This window comes from Raphanus sativus, chromosome 2 (genome assembly GCF_000801105.2).
Source record: "Raphanus sativus cultivar WK10039 chromosome 2, ASM80110v3, whole genome shotgun sequence".
Lineage (NCBI taxonomy): Eukaryota > Viridiplantae > Streptophyta > Magnoliopsida > Brassicales > Brassicaceae > Raphanus > Raphanus sativus.
In genome coordinates this window covers 9,290,584-9,315,380 of record NC_079512.1, presented here as the reverse complement: position 1 = coordinate 9,315,380, position 24,797 = coordinate 9,290,584, and the positions used below count along the sequence as shown (strand labels likewise).

Sequence of the window (24,797 nt, the reverse complement as noted above, 5' to 3'; positions counted from 1 at the left end):
AGCAGTTCTTGAAGTAGAGAAGAACTTCTCCAAGAATGCTCTCTTGCAGTCATCCCAGGTGGTGATGGAGTCGCTAGGTAGAGACTTCTCCCACTGACGTGCCTTATCTCCCAGAGAGAAAGGGAATAACTTGAGTTTGAAGGCATCCTCGGACACGCCATTGGTCTTTGACAAACCACAGTAGCTGTCAAACTTGTCCAAGTGATCAAATGGGTCTTCTACAGCCAAGCCATGATACTTGTTGTTCTCGATCACGTTGAGGAGTCCTGGTTTGACCTCAAAGTTGTTAGCCTCCACAGCTGGGGCTCTAATGCCAAGCCTATGACCATTGATGTTAGGACGATCATAGGTACCAATCGGTCGAGCAGGTCGCGGAGGGTGCTGAGGGTTAACCCCTTGACCGTTTGCAGGTGGATCCATATCGATGTCCTGCTGAGCTCTTCTCTGTCTGGATATACCCCTTTCAAGTGCTCTGATGTCAGGTACAAGTGGAACTAGGTCTGATGTGCCCTTGCTCCTCAAGTTCATACACCTGAAATGAAAAGAGGGATGAAAATGTAGAATCAGTAAACAGAAAAAGAAGAAAAATGACTTAGTCTCAAGCAAGTGACTAATTCTCAATGTTTAAATCAACTCGGAATTTGGCAACGGCGCCAATTTGATGTTAGGAGTTTTGAGGCTCCTAAGTCAAATGATAGTATAATGGAAGTAAGTTGTCGAACCAGTTCTGAGGGATTCAAATGCAGAGAGAATGCAAGTATTTGCCTAATCTAAGTGCAATCGATGGTTTGATGATTTCTAGAACCTAAAATGCAGTAACTAAACAATAAAAACAGTAAATCAATGAACTTTCTTTTATGAGAAAGGAGAACTCATGGGTATAGGAATTTAGACATTGGGTGATCAAGCTTCGAACTAAGGATGGCAACAGTCAATCAAACTAAACAACCTTAAGCTTAGACACAATCTTAAACAAACTCTATGTCTAGATGAATGCTCATTTGCTAACATATTTCAGACATCAAATGTCTTTGGCTGAATAATATAAAAGCAATCATTAACAAACAAGTCTATTGGCTATCTTAACACCCTTAACAACAAATGTCTTTGGTAAAGTGTGTTAAGAGCTTAGGAGAGTTGACTCAGACATATCATCGAACACCTTGTGGGTGGGAGATGTCTAAAGATCAACTTTTGAGAGGCCAACTCAACAGATGCATTACGAATACTCTCCTAGGCAAGGAATAAGGTTTGATTTATACTAAAACATCCTAGAACTAACTTAATCACCCTAAATCTTCCTAACCCATGAATTCAAAGGTGGATTACTCACTAATGTTCATGATCATTCTTAAACTCATATTGAGTTTCAGATTGATCATAAACAGAGATAAAATAACAGAAATCCACAAGAGATAAAATAAGAACAAGAGAATCAATGATCCAAAAAGATGAAATCTCCCAATGGAATAATGTTTTACCAAGTGACAAAAAGATAGCTTAGCCTCCAATGGCTTACAAAACACTTAAAATTAGGTTTTTGAAAAGTAAAACGTAGAGGGGCAAAATGGTAAAATATCACTCTTCAGACCCGCAGCAGCCTGGATGACGCGCCACAAGGCCGCTGGGGCACGCAGACCGCTGGGACACTTAGGCTGTGGGAGCTTCATTTCTGTGGCGCGGGCAGGGAGACCGCGGGACCAGGCCGAGTGAGCTTGCGTATTTTCTCCAGCTTTTTGTCGATGCACAGCGGCATGGATGACGGGGACACGAGACCGCTGGGGCGCGAGACCGCTGGGACACTTAGCCGTGGTGAGATTCTCGAACATAAATCATCCTCTTTTGCTCCAAAATCATCTCTAATGTCTCCAAATCACCAACTAGCATCTCCAATACCTGATAAGGACAAATGCAATGCAAATGCACCCTATATGCATACTATATGGATTCTAATGATCAAAAAGAAAATAAAACAAATATCAAAATGATGCAAATACACAAGATATCAGTGACATGTGGCATCTTTCTGGAGAAGTTTTATTCGTTGATGTGGACGTTCTCAGGAGCTTCAAAAGCGAACTTTTAATAGTATAGATTTCCACTTCATATATAGTCCGCATGCACATATCGTACAATTATGAGAACGATTTTGACTTATTATTATGATCATTACAAGTTTTTTTTTGGTAAAATGTTAAGCTTACCATCTTCTGAAGAAGGATACACTGTTGTTGTTAAACAACTTATTACAAGAGAAGAACAGAGAAGCAGAAAGGAAACAGACTAAACAACAACAAATTAAAAACAAAGCGACACTATGGCGGAAAGAGACATCTGATGGAAAGGTAGAGCAGGAGGAGTGTGTCGTGGCCATCAGACGGAGGGGATAAGGACAAGAGACGATCCCTCATAGAGCGGTCAACACACTTGGCGATCGCCGCTGCGGTAGAGGAAACATTTTTGAAGATACGGATGTTCCTCTCTTTCCACAGGCTGTAGACGATGACCTGCATCAAAAGTTTAATAACAGACACAGCACCCGAGCAAGAAGAAATATGAGGCAGAGCAATGGCGTTTTCCAAAGAGGTGAGTGAATCCGGAGTGGCAGGGAGCAACCAGCCCGTGAAGTGAGACCAAACTGCAGTTGAGAAGGAGCAGGAGAAGAACAGATGAGCGTGCGATTCATGGTCCAGGGAGCATAGGGGACACAGTGGAGGAACCTGCAATCCCCATGAGATAAGCCTATCTCTAGTAGGCAGCCTTGATAACACTGACATCCAAGAGACAAAAGAACAGCGGGGAATATCTTCTTTGAACCAGATAAGTTTATACCACGATACCAGAGGGGAGGGCTGTCTTACAAAGTTCCAAGTAGCTTTAGATGAGAACTTGGGCAGAAAAGAGTGAGCACCACTCCGCCAAAGGAAACAATCCTTTCCGCGCAAAGATGATTGTGGCTGCATCGTTGAGAGAACCACCTGCAAGGTTTCAGCTTCGTCGGATATCGCTGGTGGAAGAGACCAGTGTCCATTAGGTGCAGCAGCACTAACAGTAGCGTCAATGAGAATACGAAGGTCCCTAGTACCTCTCCTGCCAAACACAGAGATTAGAGGACCAAGATTAGTCCACCAGTCAAACCAGAAGCTAACAGACTTCCCATCGCCTATATTGCATCTCATCAAAGCATTTAGCTTCGGCTTCAGCTTCAGCATTTGGTTGACCGTAGATGAGAAGGTAGTAGAAGTTTCAGCAGTCCAAAAAGATGACCCCGCGAAGACATTATGCTGGAGCCAAGCAACCCATAAAGAACCTGCTTCAGAGAAAAAATTCCAAACCCTCTTCAGCTGGAAGACTGATTGGAAATCTTCCAACTTCCTGATTCCTAATCCGCCCTCATTCTTTGGTTTACATATATCGTCCCAACTTACTCGAGCCCCCGAAGCCGATGTAGTCTTATTTTTCCAGAGGAAAGCCGCACACAAGGAGTCAACCTTGGCATAGAACCTCTTAGGCAGTGTGAAGACCGAACTCCAAAAATTTACCATTCCATAAATGACGGATGAGACCAGAGTGATCCTGCCGGCATAGGATAGACTTTTAACTGTCCAATTGTTTAGTTTGGCAGTTATTCGCTCAAGAAAAGGCTGCAGCGTTGCAAAGCTGATCTTCTTAGGGCTTAGCGGTAGGTCTAGATACCGAGTTGGGAATTTACCACGCTTGAAGCCTGAGATGTCACTGATGACTGCAGCCTCAATATTTAGATACCCACCAAAGAAAATTTCTGATTTTTCAGCATTCATATCGAGACATGTCCAGTCTTTAAACCCTGCCATCACGTTTTTAACGCCAGAGATAGAATGCCTTGACCCATCAGTGAACACAAGAAGGTCATCAGCAAAAAGCAGATGCGTGACTGTAGGCTCAGAACACCGAGGATGCAGGCGAAAATGTCCAGCAGCAGCATCTCGTTCAAGAAGTTTTGACAGTACTTCTATCACCATAATGAAGAGGTACGGCAAGACTGCATCACCCTGACGAGGCCCCTTTTTCCCCGGGAAGAAGCCTGCAAACTCACCATTAATGGCCACAGAGAACCTGGGTGATGAGATGCATTCGCTGATCCAGGTAACAAAGATCGGCGGGAATCCCTGAGCCTGGAGGATCTTAATGACAGAGTCCCAGCAGATTGTATCAAAAGCTTTGCGGATGTCTATTTTTAACATGCTGCTCCTGCTGCAATTTTGGTTCTCATACTTACGGATCAGCTTAGCTGCTAGAAGGACGTTTTCACCCAAGCTGCACCCTTTAAGAAAAGCAGACTGAGCACGACTTATCGAGCTCTTGAGAATCGGCTTTAGCCTGTTGGCGATGATCTTGGTGATGATCTTATACACAATGTTGCAGCAGCTTATCGGCCGGTAGTCCCGAAGCTTACAAGCAGTAGTGGTCTTAGGAATGAGAACAATAGCTGTGGTGTATAGGTCTTTCAGTAATTGGCCATTACGGAAAAACTCAGAAACCGCAGCAATCACATCCCCTCCAACAGTACCCCACGACGCTTTAAGGAACTCAAAAGAATAGCCGTCGGGACCTGGGCTTTTGTTGAGGGGCATGGAGAAGATAGTACCTTTGATCTCAGTTTCCAGGACATCTCTCTTCAGGTAAGCTTTATGTAAGTCTGAGCATCTAAAGGGGAGCAAATCTTCCAAAACATCTAGAGTAACTGGTGAGACAGGAAGCTATGTGTGGCCAAGGATGTCCTGAAAATAAGTGACTGAGTGCGATTTTATATCATTGATGGACCCCAGGAACTGACCAGATTCATCTATCAGATAATGGATGTGGTTGCTATTTTTCCTTTGTGCTACTGTCTTATGAAAGAAAGGCGTATTCCTGTCTCCCACATCAGCCCAGCGAACACGCGACCTCTGCCTGAAGAAATTTTGCTCAGCATTGAATAAGGTGTTAAGAATATCACGCTCACGGTGCTCCTCAGAGGCAGTATCTGGGTCTGGGCAGGTGAGAAGACTTTGCTGCAGGTTCGCTACCCTTACAGACTGCTGCTTTACCCTTCCAGTGATGCCACTAAAATGTGTTTTATTTAAGTTCCTCAGATCTGTCTTAAGGAGCTTCATTCGTCGCACCAATTTAAACTGCTCAGATCCTTGAACTTCAGCATTTGACCAGGCGTCTGAGACAACAGAAGAGTAGTCAGGGTGGCCAGTAAGATGGTGATAAAATTTGAATGGCTTGCGGACACGTCTACTGATAGAGGGAACCCTGAGAAGGCAAGGCGCATGATCAGACTGATTTGGCTGAAGGAAGTCTGCGTATGAATCCGGAAATGAAGCGGCCCACGAGTGGTTGATAAGAGCATGGTCAATTCTTTTGGAGACAGGGTTGGAGCCACTGCTATTCCACCAAGTGAAAAGGAGGCCTTTCAATTGACATTCAAAGAGCTCAGAGTCCTGCAAAGCTGCAATCATATCATCAATACCTGATGGATCAATAATTGAGAGAGGGTAATCAGAGTGATGGCTTAGACGAAAGATTTGGTTGAAGTCTCCCAGCACCGATCAAGGAGAGTTAAGAACCGGAGTGGAATCATGAATGTAGACCAGTTCTTCCCATAAATTTTTACGCTCGAGTACAGTGTTGAACCCATAAACAAAAGATACCGTGAAGTTCACATTTTCCGCCATAAGATAAATCCCACAAGTAACAGTCTGAGCAGAAGACTTGTAGATGAAGACTCGAACAGACGGGTCTCAGACAACAATTATTCGACCCGAGAGGTGATGATCATAGTTTCTGAAAAAGCTCCATCCTATAGGGAGAGCATTATTAATCCGTTGTGAATTTTTTTCCTGAATATGCGTTTCCAAGTTGGATCCGAGATTTATGGATGATCCTTACAAGTTGGATCCGAGACACGAAATATAACTTATGATACCAATTGTGTACGTATACGAAAACAAATTATTCGGAGAACAATTTTGACTTATTATTATGGTCCTTACGAGTTGGACCCAGACACGAAATATAACTTGTGATACCCAACTGTGTACGTATAAAAAATTATTTCTAGGTTTAATGGTGTCAACAGAATCAAATCCAGAATTAACGTACCACATAATTTGATCCAGTATATATCATGATTATTAATATCTATATCAATACAATTAAATCAGGATCCTTTTTTTAGATTTGCCCTTACTTTTACCTGGCATATTACTTTTCATGCCATTATTGATTTGCCTAATTTTAAGAAATTCATTAAGGGCAACCGTGACAATAAAAAAAAAGACCAACCCAATCATTTAGCTCCCATCGATATAATACCTATATTTTTATTTTTTAAATTCATTTAAACATCATAACACATATATTTGGCGTTCTTTACTATAGTCAATTACACATCATCAACCCAATCATGTAGCTCTGCGTTCTTTACCACCCCAATCCAAGTCATCATCTTCAAATCATACCATCATCAACCCAATTACATTCAACGTATCATCTTTTACCTCTGCATTGGAAAATAGCTCTGCGTTCTTTACCACCCCAATCCAAGTCATCATCATCAAATCATACCATCATCAACCCAATTACATTCAACGTATCATCTTTTACCTCTGCATTGGAAATATGCAACAAAATTATCAAGATACCATGTTATAAATACTATTATATAATATTATATCAACTATTTGGAATCATATGCTGTACAACAAATAAGTTTAGCAGACGATGTCTTAGTCAGAGTCAGTATTTGTCTTATACCCTAAACCCTTATAACGAACTTGAAGAAATCGCTAAACCCTAAATATTCATAAATTTGTCTCCTATTTCCTTTCAAAACAAACTCAATTCCCATATTCACAACCCTCAAATATAGAGAAAAAAATTAATAATTAATAACAAGAGTTAAACCCATAACTGCTTTCAAAACAACTCGGCTCCGAGAATCATGTTCACATATTCACTAAACACATTTTGAACCTGACATCGCTTAGTGGTATATCAAAATTAGTTTTTTTTTTGAAATTTAAAACCAACTACTCTCCCTCTCAGCTCCGAGAATCATGTAGGTTAGTGGTATATTCTCTAAATTATACCTTTTCACAGATATTTTCAGTTATAATTTTGAACATCGGTTTTACCTCCTCCACGTTTTTATTCTTCCCTATAAAAGCTACCACTAATCTAACAATTAAATCATCCCAGCATCCACAAATCTAACTCGGCAAAAAAAATGAAAACCTCCCAAAAGATATCTTACCTTTCAGAGTTGAAACCTCGCAGAAGCAACTGGTGTATTCAGGTCAAAACCATCCACACGTGGAAGCAATTCAACGCATCCTTTGGTGAATCTCTTGAAATCATCTTTGCTGACAAAAAGGTCATAAAATCATTCATACTTCTATACTGAATAACATGAGTTTATTAATAGAAAAGTCTGCGTTTTATAGTTCTGTTTTTTTTTATAATGCAGGGTCATAAAATCAACGCAACATGTAGACAGAATCAGTTGCTTAGTTTGGGTGCTAAATGTGTGATTGGAGAGTGGAAGACCATTGAGAACATGTCCGTGACTGATGTAAAGACCAATTTCAGACCAACCAATCACCTGTATAAGATTACCTTTATGGGCCAAACAAAAATCTCAGACTGCGAGATTGAGAATGATGACATGTTTCTCGAATTGATTGAGTTCGAGAGGGTAATGAGTGGGACTCTGAAACCAAATTTATTGTTTGGTAATATTCAGCACATTTATTTTTGATAATTTATATAATTCACTTTACTGATATCATATTGTTTTTGATGTAGATGTTATTGGGCAAGCAATGAATGTTGGAGATCTACAAACAATCCAGTGTCGAGATGGGGAGAAAAGAAAAAAAAATCGATTTCACCATGAGGGATATAAAGTTTGTTTATTAGTATATATATATTAATGATTTCAGTATTTTGGACTTTTTACCATTAACATTTTCATGGATGTCTAATTTTTTCGGTCATTCTCTCTTTCAAGTGATCAACGAATTGCATGTTGTCTTTGGGATAAGTTTGCTGAGATGATGGAAACCTATAGAGAGGAAGCACACACAGGAGTTGTTGTCTGTTTGATCAGGTTTGCAAAGATAGGATCATTTAAAGGTAATTCTATATTCCAAGTTCTTTACTTATTAAAATTAATTTTGCAAATACACACCATAATATGAATATTTCACAGGAGTTCTCCAACTCTCCAATGCATATGATATTTCGCAACTGGTCATCAATCCAGAAATCAAGGAGTCATCTGACTTAAAAGATGCGTACGTTATTTTTGTCTTGGCTTAAAAAAATTTACGATTTATTAAATATGTTATCTCAACTATTTATATGTTTAACCATGCGTACAGGTTCAAATATGATGAATCATCTATGACTGTTGTTGCATTAAAAGAAGATGTTAATCAGGTTGAAAAAAAGGATAAGATGACTGTTTATCAAAATCAAAGCTGGAATGAGTGTGAAGACAAAACCATTGACGAGCTGTTGAATTCTACTCAGGTTGCTTTTTTTATACCATTCGTATACTAATAACAGTTTATATATTATTTTGTTATGCCTGAGATTTTTTATTTTTTAACCTTTCAACCTTATTTTAATTCTTCTGTCTTTACAGATTGGAAAATGCAAAGTTGTGTGTACAGTTGTTGCTATAGACATCAATTATGGTTGGTTTTATTTTGGTTGTAATCTCAACCATAAAACCTTTGAAGTTGCAAGAAGCAACGATGAAACAACTACTGCTTTTTGGTGTGAGAAGTGCAACAAGTTTGTATCTAATGTCGAACCTAAGTATGTATTCTATTTAATGTTAACAATTTGAAAAAAAAAACTGCCCTCTTATCTACATGGTTTTATTTATGTGTTTAGGTTTAAGCTTCATTTGCTGCTTAAGGATGATACAGACACAACCAAATTCATGCTGCTTGATACCACTGCAAATATGATTGTAATGGATAAGGCATCAAAACTAGCTAATACTTCTACGGAAGAGGTAACTACTATCATGATGATTTATATATTATTTGAGCTTATATAGTGTATGGGAATATGATTCAAAATCGTTTGTGGACTATTAGATTGATGACCCAGAGTTGTTGCCTCAGCCACTAAAAGACATTGTTGGAAAGACATTCAAATTTGGTGTTGCTATTGAAAAAGAAAATGTTTCTTATGGAGGAGATACCTACAAGGTTTTAAAGGTTTGGTCTATGAATAATTTGCCATTGACGAGTTCTCAATCAGAAACATTTTCTGCTTTGGAAACTACTTTTACAAGTGGTGATGTGGTAATTATTCATAATACGTTTATGTTTCTATCATCCCTGTTTGTTTTAAAGGTTTATTAATATTTATTAATGGAACAGGGGTCTTTCTTAAAGGATGAAACGGATGGTGAAGAAAGCTCAGGTTTTTTAAAAACACCTACCTCAAAGCGTACACAAGATGACCTAGCTGATCTTCCTGACCTCACATCTGCATCAAAGAGGATTTGTTCAAAAGCAATTAAGATTGAGAAGATCTCGGAAGAAGAGATGAAGAGCAAGAAGAACAACTAAGAAATTACTTCGTCTTTTATCATGTTTTCAATTTCAGAGAATAAGTGTTTTGTTAGCACATGCTTTGTTTTACTATCTTCGTACTTGATATTCGCACAAGTTTAGAGTATTTGTTTACTTTATTTCTTAATATATAATAATAATTTATTCGCACATCTAATTTCTTAACAGATATACTTAAATCTCGGATTATATATTAAACCTATTAATTATTTTATAGACTATAGTAATCAGGTTTATATTTGACCAATAATAAGCTTTAAAATATATTGATTATGATTCATTAAAAAAGTCAACACATAATCAAATATTGATTATGTTAAAATACACAGACTTATTTAGACCTAAACCTAAACTACGTGATCCCAAGGAATATTACATGTGAGATTTTGCAGCTAAACAATGAAGACGAACAAGAGAAAGAGACAAGTGATTGAGGATGATTACACCCATTCACAGACAGATTTGCATACACATGAGATTAATACTTCGATTCCTTTGAAGTCTATATTCAGTAGAATCTTAAAAGATGTTTCAAAAGTTTTGAAATTGTCAACTCCAAACCGGCAGCAGATACGTTCAGATGTTCCGTGTATGTACCATATAATTACTAATACATTTTTGGACTACTATATATGGATGATTGTTGTTAATATTTAACCATGAGATTTGTTATTGTTTTTATTGTATGATTTAACTCCTTCAACACCAAAGCTACAGTTAATAACGTGGGAAACCAAGGACATGAGACGAATGATACTCTTTTGGATGATGGTAAATCATGCTCTTATCACTGTCTTTTAATATTTTTTTAAATTCTCTTATTACTGTGTTTCCTAACATTAGGAATTTTAGATGGATTTGATGATCAGTGTGAACAAAGTTACGACGTTTTCAGTGAAGAAAGTGATACGGAGTCTGATGAATCATGTCGTGGCCAAGAAACAGTAGTCAGTTCGGTTTCAGAGAAACAAAAACAACATGTAAAGAATGTGGCTGTGATGTTCAAGAATTTCTTTGGTGACATTGGGAAAACCAAACCAAAAAAGTGGCTAAAGAAACACGTAAGTTGCCATATAGATTGATAATATCTTTGGTTTACTATACCATATAGACTGATTTTGTGTTTGAATTTCAGAGTACATAGACGATGGTAATCCTACATTCAAGTGTGAATTTTGCAAAGCTATTATGTGGTATGGTGAACGTTTAAACCGTAAGAAGAGAACCAAAAAGGATCCGCAGTTTTCTCTATGTTGTGGACAGGGACAAGTGAAGTTGCCTCTTTTAAAAGAGAGCCCGCTGGTCATTAAGAAACTGCTCTTCGGGAATGATGCCAAGAGAAAATATTACCAAGAAAATTTAAGGGCACTGAATATGGTATTTTCATTTACTTCTCTTGGTGGTAAAGTTGATCGCTCATGTGGAAGTGGCATACAAATGTTTCAACTACAAGGAGAAAACTACCATTTAATGGGAAGTATGAAACCTGATATTGGTGATTCTGCTAAGTTTTCTCAACTATATATTGTTGACACTGAAAGGGAGGTCGACAACAGGGACTCAGTCATCAGGTATTTATTCAAAAGTCTTGGAATAAATAAAAATTTTCATTGTGTGGATTGTTTTATATTTGACTAAATTGCTTAACCTATTACCTTTATATTTATGTCTCAGCAAATACAAGAAGAAGGCAGATAAAGCTAAAAAACATACTTTGAGAAAGCAAATTATTGAGGATATTATTAAGGTGTTGGACGATGTCAATCCCTATGTCCAGAAATTTCGATCTGCCCGAGAAAGATTTGAGGGTTTAAGTGAAAATCAACCATTCCATATGAGGATTGTTAGTAATAGAGAAAAAGATGGGAGGACTTATGATACACCAACAGCTTCTGAGGTTGCAGCTCTAATACCAGGCGATTTTAACATGGACATGGACAAGCGTGATATTGTCTTACAGGAAAAACAGACTGGTTGGCTTACAAGGATTAGTGAGATACATCCATCATACCTTGCACTTTAGTACCCTCTTATTTTTACATATGGTGAAGATGGTTTCAGACTTGGAATTAAGAAAAGAGCAACTCCAGCGACTGAGAAGCTCAAGAGAGCTCATATTAGTATGAGACAATGGTTTGCTTATCGAATTCAAGAGAGAGATGGCGAGTGTCATACACTCCTACATTCAAGAAGATTGTTTCAACAGTTTTTGGTCGATGCATTCACTACCATTGAGACAAACATGATAAGATTTTTGAGACAGAATCAGAAATGTTTGAGGTCTGATACTTATGACTCGATCAAGCAAGCAGAGAATGAAGGAAAAATAGATATGACTGATCAAGGTAGTCGATTTATTTTGCCAGCTTCTTTTGTTGGAGGTCCAAGGTACATGAAAAACAACTATCTAGATGCAATGGCGATATGTAGACATTTTGGTTTTCCAGACCTTTTCATAACCTTTACGTGCAACCCAAAATGGCCAGAGCTTACAAGGTTTTTGTCAAAACGAAACTTAAGGCCTGAGGATAGACCATAGATTATTTGTCGAGTTTTCAAAATGAAGCTTGATTCGCTTATGACTGATCTAACTGACAATGAGCTCTTAGGGAAGACAGTGGCATGTAAGTAAATATCTATATGCGATTTTTGCTGATTCTTTTTAGAGTTCTTAGCGTGTACATACTTACTCTGATTTTTTTTTTTACAGCAATGTATACTATCGAATTCCAGAAATGTGGTTTGCCTCATGCTCACATATTATTGTTCATGCATCCAACCTCTAAGATTCCTACAACTGATCATATTGACAAGCTAATTTCAGCTGAGATTCCAGACAAATCTGAAGAACCACAACTATATGAAGTGATTAAAGACATGATGATTCATGGTCCATGTGGAGTTGTTAATATGGGCTCACCATGTATGGAAAATGGTAAATGCTCAAAGATGTTTCCAAAGACATTCGCAGAAAAGACAACTGTGAACAAGGAAGGTTTTCCAGTTTACAAGAGAAGGGATAACAATCGATTTGTGGAAAAGAATGGTTTCAAATGCGATAATAGATATGTTATACCCTAAAACAAAGAACTATCTCTTCGCTACAGAGCTCATATCAACGTTGAATGGTGTAATCAATCAGGATCAATCAAATACTTATTTAAGTATATCAACAAAGGTTCAGATCGCATTACAGTAGTTGTGGAGCCAGCAAATAAAGGAAGTTTAGCAGGTTCAGATGCTGCTAATTTGGTGACAGAAGCTTCTATCATAATTTGGGATGAGGCCCCAATGATGAGTAAACACTGCTTTGAATCATTGGATAGAAGTTTAGCAGACATTATGAGGAGTAAAGAGAAGAAACCTTTTGCTGGGAAGGTTGTAGTTTTTGGTGGGGACTTCAGGCAAGTATTGCCAGTTATCCATGGTGCTTCAAGAACTGAAATCGTTTTAGAATCCCTAAATTCTTCTTATCTCTGGAAACATTGCAAAGTACTCAAACTAACAAAGAATATGAGGCTGCTTTCAAGTGATATGACTAAACAGGAGTTAGAAGAATTGAACGAATTTTTCCAGTGGATTTTGGATGTTGGAGACGGAAAAGTTGGTGAAGACAATGATGGTGATGCATTAATCACTATTCCAGATGAGATTCTAATTATGGATGCAGATGATCCAATTCAATCGATAAGCACAGAAGTCTATGGAGATGTTTTAGATTTGCAACAGAAAAAGACCCTAATTTCTTTCAAGAAAGAGCTATTTTATGTCCAACAAATGAGGATGTCAACAAGATAAACCAGCACATGTTGGATAAGCTTCAAGGTTCCTAAGTTATTCTAGCATTACTCGTGCATTTATTTGTGTTTCAGAACAAGTATTGATATTTTAAAAACGTTTTTCATGCAGGAGAAGAGAAGACTTATTTAAGCTGCGACAGAATCGACCCATCAGACACTGGATCGGTTAATGATCAAGCTCTCACTCCAGATTTTCTCAACAGTATCAAAATTTCAGGTTTACCTAATCATAATCTTAGGTTAAAGATTGGATGTCCAGTAATGTTGCTCAGAAATATTGATCATGATGGAGGATTGATGAATGGAACTAGATTGCAAATCATAGAGATGTATGAGCTCTGTGTGAAGGCAAGAATTATTACAGGAAAGAAAATTGGGGAAGTTGTATTGATTCCTAGATTGGCAATAATCCCTTCAGACAAGAAGTTGCCTTTCAAGATGAAGAGAAGGCAGCTGCCACTTGCTGTAGCTTTTGCTATAACCATTAATAATAGTCAGGGACAGTCACTCTCACATGTTGGTATATTTTTACCTAGACCAGTTTTTTTCTCACGGACAACTTTAAGTTGCTATCTCAAGAGTCACCTCGAAAAAAGGTTTGAAGATTTTGATAGTTGACGAGGATGGAAAGCCTCAGAAAAAAACCAAAAATGTTGTTTCAGAGAGATTTTTTAGAATCTCTAAATTTGTTTCAGTTTCGAACTTATGTTTTTATTTTAGACTACTTCTATATTTTTAGACACAATATGCGTGTGTGTTTACGCCAAAGTTTTATTGGAACAAGTTTATGTCAACATCACAGAACTAAATCATGCATATATACAAATCATTCTAACTAAACTGTTCTATCTACATCAGGTATATATCTATTAGGACGAGATTAGTTTCATCAACTAACTATTCACAAAAATGTATGTTTACGCTAAAATAAAAAATTTGATAAAAGTTTATGTCATCATCACAGAACAAAGTCCTTAATATATAAAGACCATTATAACTAACCGTTCTATGATTATCAGGTGTATAGCTATCACGAAGAGATTAGTTTCAGCAACTAACTATGTACAAAAATATATATCTTATGAGGTTTTACTTACTGCGTTTTAGAAAATCTGAAGAAAGGCATTTGCTGTTGTTTCGGATAGTCAACCTCTGCTTCCATTTCAACCTCTGCTTCCATTTCTGATGATTGAAACGAATTTGGAATCCTGCTATACAATGTCTAGAGAAATATAACATATAGTACTATATTAGTATTGTGACATTATATATAAACTGCAATGATTAATAAAGTTCCGATGGAGATTAAAAGGACAATAGATAGATGAGAAATCTTATCTTTAGTGTTTTAGACTTCAAGCTTCTTCGATTAGTTGTATTTTATCCAGATACAAGACTTCACTGAAAAACATTATAAAAATTTTAATCAGGGATAAAAATAGAGAGAAAATATCATCATATTTCAAAAATATCAAAAAATAATTAGCAATATGTTGTAGATCTACCGGGAAAGAGAGATTACCCAGTAAAGAAGGATCATTAAGATACATGACTTCCATGTCTTCGTTGACTGACGATGGATCGATGTGGAACAGAATCGACACTGCCTATTGGACTCTTTTTTCGAAAAAATGCTGATAAACAATATGATGCTCTCACTGCTCATCTCAAATAGAATCACTCAATTCAACATCCGATGTCTTCGTTGTGGATGGATCGCTATGGAACAGAAACGATTTCGCTATTGAACTCTTTTTTGTTTAAGAAAAAGATGCTGATTAACAATATGAAGCTCTTTTGATCAGAAAAAAATGATAGTCTCGCTTTGTTTCCATCGCCTACCGACAGAAGAAGATTAGGTTTGAGACAATCTCATATTTTGTCGGAATATGATAAATTATTGGGCCATGGGCCATGATTTACGGAACCCATTTTTATTGCATTACAATTTGTAATGTTTAATATCTTTTGTTTCGTGTGACATTATTTGTAATGATGTCTAATACTATTGTTATTATTATTATATATGAAATCAACTCATGCAATTTTAATTTAAATAACATAATGGTATCTATTAAAACTATACTTAGTTTTTAAAAATATTTGTATACTCTATCTACATAGATATAATTATATAAAAAATATATATATATTTACAAATAAAATCATAATTATATTTATAAAGAAATATACAAATATATTTAATATTGGGAGTAAATAAAACAAAACATATTCCCGCCCTCTTAGAGGGCGGGTCAGTATCTAGTATACTATTAAAATAGAATTCATGACTTCTTTCATGTGTGATTTTTTGTTTTAATTTGGATCACCTCTTAGAAAATTGTTTCAATTAATTTATGTATAAATATTTAAATTAATTTAATTATTCTAAAACAAACAAATCAAATATATATTCCTATATTTACTCTGAATATCTGAATAAAATCTTTTCATATCTTTTTATTTACAATATAAATACATATTTCATTTTTCATTAAGACAAATCTTTTAAATATTTAAGTAATTTCGTGTTTATTTAAAATAAATTTATATTTCATTTTTACTTAATTTTTAAAATATATTTAGTTAATGTTGTGTTTATTTTAAAATTAAATTTATATGTCATTTTAACTAAACAAACTTTTAAAATATCTAATTAATTTTGTAATTATAACTAAACTCATGTACAATTTTGTATTAAACTGTGAAATTAATTTAATATAATACTTTTCACTAAAAACTATCTTTAACCAATAATATTTTTCATTTTTGAATTTTGTATCACATGATTTCAAATATGCTATCACTGAAAATTTAAAACAAATAAATTAAATTATTGCATGTGAACTATAAAGTTGTTGTGTTTTAAAATGTTATATTAAACAATTAGTAATATGATAAATAGTAAAATTAATTATGTAAAATTAATTATATGTATAAAAAAAATCACCTGCACGGTTGTGCGGGTCAAGATCTAGTTTATATTATTAAAATTGAAGTATAAATTAAATTTGTTTGGAAACATGAATAACAGCTTAAAATATATATGTTTGGAAACATGGATATCAATTTAAATAAAATGAGATTTGTTTGGAAACAAAAATAGCAGTTTAAAAATGTTTGTTTGGAAACATGAATATCAACAACAAAAATATAATGTTGTTTGGAAACATGTACAATATAACCTCTTTAAACTAAAACTGTATAAATTAATATATACTAAAAATCTCTATAAAATAATATAATTTTATAGTCTCAAATTGAGTTTTTAGTTCAATTAGTATATCGATAAATTAATAATCTCTATAAATTAATAAAAAATTATAGTTTTGATATAGTCCCAACATTATTAATTTATAGAGGTTTCACTGTATGTGAGTATATTAAGAATAAAAAGTAATGGACTTATATTATTAAAAAATTAGAAATCTATTATTTATGAAAAACTTTCTATTTGAGCCAGTTTTAAAATATAAAAAAAATAAGCTAATATAATTACCTAAAAACACATTTTGTCTAAAATAATCATAAATATTTTTTAACTTTATATACATATTTCAAATCAAAAAAAATAATTTAAAAATAATTTATATCAAAAATTGATTCAAAAATATACATATATTCAAAATTTTATTTTTACTAAAATATTTTCCAATAACCAATATTAAAAAAAAATCAATAAATATCAGAAACATACAATACAAAGTCCAATTTCATATACCAACCTAAATTATGGTTTTTATATTTCATATTAAGTTTTAAAAATATAATATATGTAATTATTTATATGATGGTGCATATAAAATACTATTGGTTATATGATAACTTATATGATGATACATAAAAATACGATTAATTATATGATAACACATATATGATATATATAATAGGGACTAGGAGTGGGAGTTCGGGTACCCATACGGGCTCTATTCAAGTATGTTTGGGGTCGGTTTTCTAGGGTCAAAAATTTTAGCCCCATTCGTATATTTCTAATTTTAGGTTTGAATTCGATTTAGATTTTTGCGGGTTCAGTTCGAATTCAGATAATTCATTTAAATTATTTATAAAATTTTAAAATTCATTATATACTTTAAATTTTTCAAAATCTATAAACAAAACTATATTGAATAACATATGTCTGAATACCTAAACTTAACACATTGTTTGGTTTAAATATTTGGATAGAGAACAATAGTTATTTTAAGTATTTTGGTTTTTGAATATACTTTAACTATTTTAGATTTTTACTTTTGACTATTTATATATATTTTCAAGTATTTAAACCAACTTAAAAGTAATATATATATTATGGATGTTTTTATATACATTAAATCTAAAAACAATTAATATATATATGTGTGTATAAGTATAAGTATATATATACGTTTTGATATATCGATCTCACAAGGAAAGGGAAGTAGTCCAGTTGGTTTAGAGTACTCGAAAGAGACCATAGTCCGAGAGAACGAATCTCTTCTGAAGCGCAAATTTTTAATTTTACAAATATTTCTCAAAACGTCATCGTTTTAATTAGAATTGACAGATATTTGCCGATTCCCATTGGGCCCCAAAATTTCATTCAGCCGAACACATAACTTTGGTCCCGGAACGAAACCCTTGTTTTCGGATCAAAAGAGTTCGCCGAAGGAGTTTGCCGAAGAGAGAAATTCAAACAAACTAAGATCTCTTTACTCGATTGGCAAGACAGGTCGCATGAAGCGCCGTTTGAGCCGCCAGATGGAGCTCGATGAATCCCAGAGTTTTCAGGGGGCAGAAGATGCAAATGTTGCTAGCTCTTCAGGTTGAGAAGTTTTTGTTCTCTTCTCCCCTAAATTCTTTCCTAATCGCTGCTTGTTATTTATTTTAATCTCCCTAACTCTTTGTTTTGATTTGTCTTGTTGCCACAGATCCACCTCCAGAACAGGATCCAGAATCTACAAGGTCTAATTTTCAATTTGAAGGGTCTGGGATGGTTATTCCAGGGGCATTTGGTCTGTCAAATTTGCACGTTGACATCAAACGACATGATATGTAAGCTCTTATCTTTTTTTTTCTTTTTAAATAGTTGTATGTTAGATTTCGAGACTGAGTCTTCCTCTTTATCTTCCAGTAAGAATTTCTTTGGAGAACTTGGCAAAGTTAAAAAGGTGGTTATTAAACCAGAAGTGTTACAACACCCACGTGGTGGTGAAATGAGGAATGGCTGGTTTGAATTTGATTCTTCGGTTCATGTTGAAGTCGAAGACGTGAGTGTCTGTTTCTCACAATTTCACAATTTCATTGTAGTTAGTGTTCTCTGACAATAAATTGTTTCGTGTTTAAGGTAATGAAATTGCATGGTGAAAAACTTCTTGGTAAACCTATCAATATTGGTTTAATGTCTTCTACGTAAGTTGAACGCTCAGTCTTTTCTTATTTTAAAATTCAGTTTTAATATTCAACTAATATTAGTGTTTTGTTGTTTGTAGTCGTAGTAGCACCTTCTTCATTAGTGGATACAACAAAGACTTGGAATTAGATCGCATCAAGAAACAACTGATTAATCATTTCAAAAAGTGTGGAAAAATTTTGAAGTTCTATTTTCCCAAACAAACCGACACTGAAAACTATCTCGGGTACGATTTCTTTTTCCATTTTTTTGTTTTTATATTTGTTAAACTACTAGCTAGGTAAACTAAATCATATTTTCTCTTTAACATTAAGGTTTTGCTACATTGTCTTGGAGTTTGACGCTAAAGAAGAGGTGAACGAGTACGACGTCGAGGAAAAAGATGGGAGTCTTTTGGAAGATGGGAGTCAACTTGCGGTTAGGGCTGCGAGTTTGAAGGCTAGTGTACTTAAAGAACTGAAATGGTCCTAGACGCTTAGATAAGTATCTAGAAAGTTCTGTTGCTGGAATCCAAACTCTTTTGTTTTTTTTTTGTTCTAATAGTTCCAGCTCCAAAACTCTTAATGTTGTCTACTGACTGATGTTTTGATTTCGTTTGTTAAACTGTCTTCCATGCAACATTGATTATTACTATGATTTGATTCTCCTCTCAGTCTCAAACTTTCTGAAATGAACTTTGTTCACATTATTAGCTAAAACAGTGTGCAAAATAGAGGACAATTTTAATTACTGGATCAACTTGGTTTTCTCCTCCAGTGAGGCAAAATAGAGGACAATGTTTGTTATGTTCATTTCTTGAATGCAAGGATCTGTCTATCAAATCCTTTGCTTACACCAGACAAGCTTGACGTAAGATCTTCAACTGTTCTAAACCCAATCTGCGCCAAAAACACAAGTAACAGAACATGAGGATCCCACCTCAAAACAATATCAAATGACAATATAAGAAGCCAATACTAAAACAGAAAATTAGTTGTGCTGCACATAGTTTCTGACAGATTTTATAAGATCAAAATAGGATTCTCGACAATACCTTATCAAGAAGTATTTCTTGGAAATGCTCTGGACGTAAAACAATGGTTCGGTGATGCATTGCAGTTGTCTGCAAATCACAGGAGACAAACACAGATTCAAACTATATAACACATAGCTAGCTTGTTGCACTCTGAAACATCAGAAATAAACTTTTTGTGTATTTAAATACACACCTCTGAGACACGACGGTTCTTTTCATAAGATTTCCAAGGCTGAGGTTCCATTATAAAAATACCACCCTTAAAAAAAAAAGCAAAGCCAACAGCTGTTCAAATGCGCATACAAAAGAAAATGGGCACACTCAAAGTATAGTAAAGTAGTAAGACTTACCGGATTAAGAAGGCGCCAGATTTTCGAAAATAAAGTGATCAAACCATCGTCACCCCAGTTCAAATGAATCCACTTTGTCACACTCAAACTGCACACCCCAAAAAAAAGGAACTTACTATCAATATCAAGATTAAGACATAAGAAGCTTTTGGGTTCTACCGTTGAAATTTCATATAAGGCGACTCTGTTCTTTTGGATGAGGCTAAACTTACAAGTAAAAAGAAGGGAAAAAAGAAAGTGATTTTACCATAGAATTGTATCATAACGATTGTCGTCAAGGTTACGGGTGTGAACAAAGTTCTCTTTCTGAAACGACACAATCTGAAACAGGTCTTTAGTTTCTCCGCTGCTGCCTGTGTTGGCCTCACCATTAGAAAGAGAAATAGATTCCTCCTTCGAACCACTAGATTTCTTTTCACCTGCCTTGGTGTGATTCTGCTTCCTAACAAAATTCCTAAGATGCCATTGAGCATCCCCAACGCGACCTTCAATTAAAAAAAAAAAAACTAGTTTAACAACGCACAGGAACTGATGATTGATTAAGCAAAAAGGATAAAAAGTATATAATGTTCTGTGTTTCACTCTTGATATGAGCTACTTAAATTAAATCGACTTAGATGAATCAATAAAAACTCAAATGAAAACAAATAGGCTCTTACTTGAATCAATATCAACTCCAAGAATGCTCCGGCAACCAAACTTATTAGCTGAAGAAAACCAAAAAAAAAAAGAAAAAAAAAGAGATTAGAGAAGACGATTATACAAAGATGGTAGATGCTAACTTAACAGCTTCAAAGTATCGCCAAAAGGAACAGAACAACAGAGAAAGTTTTTCAGACTTTAATACAGCAAGAAAAACAGTTACTACCAATATGGATAGTCATGATGCCGCTATTGCAGCCGATGTCAAGACAGTCCTTGCCTTGAAACCATTCTTTATTCAACACTTTAAGACGAGGATCCTCATCCATATCATTGCTTATCTTAACACACCATTACAAGGGTTTTGTCCAAAATCAATCAGCTCAGCAGACAACATCAAATCAAAGAAAGATGAGAGAGTATACAAAAATGAAGTAATAATGTGACTAACTCGATAGCCATAGTAGTTTTTGTAGTTTCCGAACGGATACGACTCTTGGCTTTTCTTCTTCTTCTTTGGGTTTGGGTTCCCTTGTTGCTGCTTCGGCTTCTGATTCTCTTCATTAGCAATCACTTTCTCTTGTTGTTGTTGTTGCTGTTGAATCTGCTTCGCTTCATTAGCTACTACTACTAGCTCAACACTCTTCTCGTTGCTTCTACTTCTCTTCTTCTTCTTCTTCAGGTCCTTGTCATTACCCATTGTGCGACTGAACAAGAGCCCACGAGATTAGGGGTTTCCTTTGTTGTTAACGAGAGATGAGTTTGGCGATTAGAAACGAAACAAAACGAGAAATGAGAAGAAGCTTGCCAGAGAGGTTTTATACACCGTGAGGTTGAGTAAGCGGCGCCAGAGGGAGGTCAGAAGAAGAAGAAGCGTTGTCCGAATCAAAGTTGTAAAAGAGGTTTAACGAGTCTCTTAATTAAGAAATATCTCCTTTTCGAGGGTAAGTATGTTTTATAAACCCAATTCTATAAATAATAAAAACATCTTGTCTAGAAAAATTACTAATTAGGAGTTTAATTAATAATTAGTATATGTTGACAAAAAAAAATATTAATAATTAGTATATTATATGGGGTGTGTTTTAAAAAATAAAGGATTAGTGTATTACATTATGTTGTCGACCAGTCATCTATTTAGACAGCAGACATATATTAATCCTTTTCCCTTCATTTTTTTATTTGTAAAGATCACTTTGAGAATGAAAAGAAAAACTCTTTTAGATCTGTGTTTTTCCAGTGTATGAAGGTTCCTCCAAACAAAGATAAAATTACATGTTAAATTCAAGTCAAAAAAAAAATATTTGAAGAAAAGAGTTGTATATGTGACATCTTAATTTTTTTTTTTCAATTCTGGCTATATTAGTGATCAAAAATCTAATGATTAAAAAAGTTACAGTGTTTGTATGTTTGGTCTCCTTCAAATTGAGAGATCTTGTTTTTTTGGCATCTGAATTCTATTATTCATTTTTTTTTGTCACAAACCTGAGTTTTATTATTCATAATTACAATTTTTATCCAGAATAACACTCTCCTTGTCATTCTCTTGTCACAAACCTTACCCATTATATATCTTTGTTTATCTAATTGTAAAACAAAAATTAATATTGTTCTTTATAATTTAATAACTCAACTCGATCCCATGTGATTTGTTTCACCATTGTATTTTAGTTTTCTTGAAGAATGTACATGTGCCATCAATTCGTACCATCCGTAACTTATAAAAATCGCAACTTTTGTAAGTTTTTCAGTAACGTTAATTTTTGTAAGTTCTTCAGTAACGTGAAGGTCATTCTCAATAGAAAGCTTTGAGTTTTATGACAAATAAAAAAGAAAATAAAAAAGAAAATCAAATATCGTTACAGAAAATCTAAACACAGTTCTCTCCTTTGCCTCACTCTTCCCTAAAATTCTTAAACCCATCTCTGTTTAAGCGAAGCAACTTTGCGCCTGATGTACCAGGTTGATGCGAATAGCCTTCCTCAAACAAAAGGCAGCTGCTACTTTTTAACACCAATTTGCTTCAATCAGTATGGTCTGTAGCGCATTGGCCGTCTGAATCTGGGAACTCTCCTGCACATACCATAAACCCATTCACCACTTATCAACAACCATTGATGAAAATATGTATAGACAACTGAATCAAACAAAAGGACCGAATCAGTCACTAGTGAAATTTCTTTAAACGTACCCATAAGCATATGGAGGATAAAATGGAGGTCCGGGCATGAAGCCCCTAATGGGTCTGAAGGGGCGCCTTCCTCGGAACTGCCTCATTCCGGGGACGTTAGTCCTCTTTGCAGATACCTGAAAAAGATGCACGAAACAAAGTGTGAGGATGACAAATCTTTAGCTTATAAGCACACAACTAACTGAACGAGTTTTGCCACCTTTATCTGACGACCATGCAGTTCTGTCTCGTTCAAAACAAGAGAATTCTGAACGGCTTCTTCTTCCACGAATTCCACGTACGCAAAACCTTTGGGTTGGCCAAACTTATCTGTCAGAATCGTAACCCTATTGACCGTCCCACAGGACTGAAAATGCTGCTGGACTTCCTCTGGAGTACATGCGTAGTCCACCTAACATACACAAAAACCAAATAGTCACATAGGGAAACTAAAGAATCAATTTGAGGACTAACGCTTTGTTTTGCAGATAATTAACAAGATTGGAGGTAATGTTCAACGTATTTACAAGGTTAAGTAGTTTAGCTGCAACAAGCAAGGTTCCACTTGATGCCAAAAAAAATATAAACGCAAATTTTTTAAAAAAAGTTGAAGCCTCACATTGCCAACATAAATAGAACGCAAATCCACTTCCTCCTTCTCTGCCGCACTAATAGCACTTGATGGATCTTCATTCACATGCAACCAAACAAAGGGCATTAGGTTTTAATCATTCAAGTACCAAAACAAGAAAATTACTAACTAAATTTCCTTCTCATACTCAAATTAAAGGAAATATCTTGAGAGTAGTAAAAGGTATCATGATCAACAAGACATTCTCTAAAACTAATATGTCAAAGATTCCAAGTACATATATTCCTAATCAAGAAGACATGCTCTAAAACCTAATCTGTCAAGATTCAAGCAGAAACCTTGAGAAGCAGCCATATCGTTCTCAGCTTTGGCTTGCATTTCACGCAAAGCACTAGCCTCTTCCTCGATCTCCTTAATCCGTTTCTTCATCTCCTCTAAATCCTAATCACCAACCATAACAACTCACTAAAATCAAATACAGGGAGATGATTCAAAAGTAAAAAGCTGGATCGAAAGAAATCAGAATACCCTAGAGGCAGAGCCTGGCTCAAATTCCTCCTCCTCTTCCGCGGCGGCGGCGGCGGCGCCTTCTTCTTCTTCTCCGGCGTGTTCTTGATACTCGTCCGTCTCCATCTCGCCTTCGTCCTCCTCTGGGATGTCTCCACCGTACACCTCGTGCTCTTGCTCATCTTGCAGCGCCATCTCTCTCTCACTCGGCGACTGTCGTAAAGCGAGTTCGGAAATTTTTAGGGCTTGGAATTGGGAAAGAAAGGGGAAAAATAAAAAAGTTTCTTTAAACAAATTCAGTTGCGTCGGTTGGTCCCTTTACAATTGGGCTTATTTAGAGAAAAGGAAATGACGTGTCTACTGGGCCTACTTCAGTACAGGCTGATTCGACGATATATTTACAGCCATCGGCCAGATCCATCTTTTTTTTTTTTCGTCCACCAAAAATTGCTTGTGTCTCGATGTAGCTAACTATCTTTCAAGGAGAAATTTCATATGAGCCTCTTAAATCTATTAATGTCCTATGATTTTAATCAAACATGAATATCTGATTTTTCTGTTTGTATCATCTGGGTTTATCTTTCAGAAACTACGATCAAAGCAAATCATTTAAGCTGTGAACTTATTGTAGGCTTCAAAATAGAGGATATAGCCATCGCAAACCTTAAATCGATTTAAACCTAGGTTTTATCATAAACATATGTTACAT

General features: G+C 35.4%; 3 protein-coding genes and 1 long non-coding RNA gene across 5 annotated transcripts; 1 reads left to right on the top strand and 3 right to left on the bottom strand.

The window, feature by feature from the left end:
• Positions 1–6,542: 6,542 nt before the first annotated feature.
• On the bottom strand, positions 6,543–15,256 carry LOC130508144 (uncharacterized). The gene is made up of 5 exons (XR_008942739.1): positions 14,946–15,256; positions 14,521–14,824; positions 9,491–9,537; positions 7,283–7,391; positions 6,543–6,635 (listed from the first exon to the last, which is right to left on the bottom strand). It is a non-coding gene; the product is annotated as an uncharacterized LOC130508144 (long non-coding RNA).
• A 2,738-nt stretch (positions 15,257–17,994) lies between these two features.
• Positions 17,995–19,458, top strand: LOC108840450 (nucleolin 2). The gene is made up of 6 exons (XM_018613277.2): positions 17,995–18,224; positions 18,331–18,454; positions 18,534–18,669; positions 18,747–18,811; positions 18,892–19,038; positions 19,127–19,458. The coding sequence occupies exons 1-6, from the start codon at positions 18,137–18,139 to the stop codon at positions 19,281–19,283; spliced, it is 717 nt and encodes a 238-aa protein (XP_018468779.1). The 5' UTR covers positions 17,995–18,136; the 3' UTR covers positions 19,284–19,458.
• A 5-nt stretch (positions 19,459–19,463) lies between these two features.
• Positions 19,464–21,719, bottom strand: LOC108840202 (probable RNA methyltransferase At5g51130). 2 transcript variants are annotated; one of them, XM_018613036.2, is made up of 9 exons: positions 21,628–21,719; positions 21,271–21,526; positions 21,046–21,160; positions 20,837–20,884; positions 20,425–20,662; positions 20,178–20,265; positions 20,021–20,086; positions 19,846–19,914; positions 19,464–19,690 (listed from the first exon to the last, which is right to left on the bottom strand). In XM_018613036.2, the coding sequence occupies exons 2-9, from the start codon at positions 21,517–21,519 to the stop codon at positions 19,601–19,603; spliced, it is 963 nt and encodes a 320-aa protein (XP_018468538.2). In that variant the 5' UTR covers positions 21,520–21,526; positions 21,628–21,719; the 3' UTR covers positions 19,464–19,600. The 2 variants fall into 2 exon arrangements, with proteins under 2 accessions (XP_018468538.2, XP_056853446.1); XM_056997466.1 differs by having other exon boundaries at positions 21,271–21,711.
• Positions 21,720–22,597: 878 nt separating this feature from the next.
• LOC108825670 (polyadenylate-binding protein 1) lies at positions 22,598–24,358 on the bottom strand. Its single transcript, XM_018599005.2, has 6 exons — positions 24,110–24,358; positions 23,920–24,022; positions 23,609–23,676; positions 23,210–23,401; positions 23,011–23,126; positions 22,598–22,892 (listed from the first exon to the last, which is right to left on the bottom strand). The coding sequence occupies exons 1-6, from the start codon at positions 24,281–24,283 to the stop codon at positions 22,847–22,849; spliced, it is 699 nt and encodes a 232-aa protein (XP_018454507.2). The 5' UTR covers positions 24,284–24,358; the 3' UTR covers positions 22,598–22,846.
• Between the last annotated feature and the right edge of the window lie 439 nt (positions 24,359–24,797).

What these genes read in the sequence shown, in the direction of transcription:
- LOC108840450 (XM_018613277.2), top strand. Translation starts at nt 18,137, where the DNA reads ATGAAGCGCCGTTTGAGCCGCCAGATGGAGCTCGATGAATCCCAGAGT. An exon ending in GACATCAAACGACATGATAT is followed by an intron (nt 18,455 to 18,533) that starts GTAAGCTCTTAT and finishes TTTATCTTCCAG; the next exon opens with TAAGAATTTCTTTGGAGAAC. An exon ending in ATTGGTTTAATGTCTTCTAC is followed by an intron (nt 18,812 to 18,891) that starts GTAAGTTGAACG and finishes TGTTGTTTGTAG; the next exon opens with TCGTAGTAGCACCTTCTTCA.
- LOC108840202 (XM_018613036.2), bottom strand. Translation starts at nt 21,519, where the DNA reads ATGGGTAATGACAAGGACCTGAAGAAGAAGAAGAAGAGAAGTAGAAGC. An exon ending in AAAACTACTATGGCTATCGA is followed by an intron (nt 21,161 to 21,270) that starts GTTAGTCACATT and finishes TGGTGTGTTAAG; the next exon opens with ATAAGCAATGATATGGATGA. An exon ending in CGTTATGATACAATTCTATG is followed by an intron (nt 20,266 to 20,424) that starts GTAAAATCACTT and finishes TGGGGTGTGCAG; the next exon opens with TTTGAGTGTGACAAAGTGGA.
- LOC108825670 (XM_018599005.2), bottom strand. Translation starts at nt 24,283, where the DNA reads ATGGCGCTGCAAGATGAGCAAGAGCACGAGGTGTACGGTGGAGACATC. An exon ending in AGCCAGGCTCTGCCTCTAGG is followed by an intron (nt 24,023 to 24,109) that starts GTATTCTGATTT and finishes GTTGGTGATTAG; the next exon opens with GATTTAGAGGAGATGAAGAA. An exon ending in GTTCTATTTATGTTGGCAAT is followed by an intron (nt 23,402 to 23,608) that starts GTGAGGCTTCAA and finishes TGTGTATGTTAG; the next exon opens with GTGGACTACGCATGTACTCC.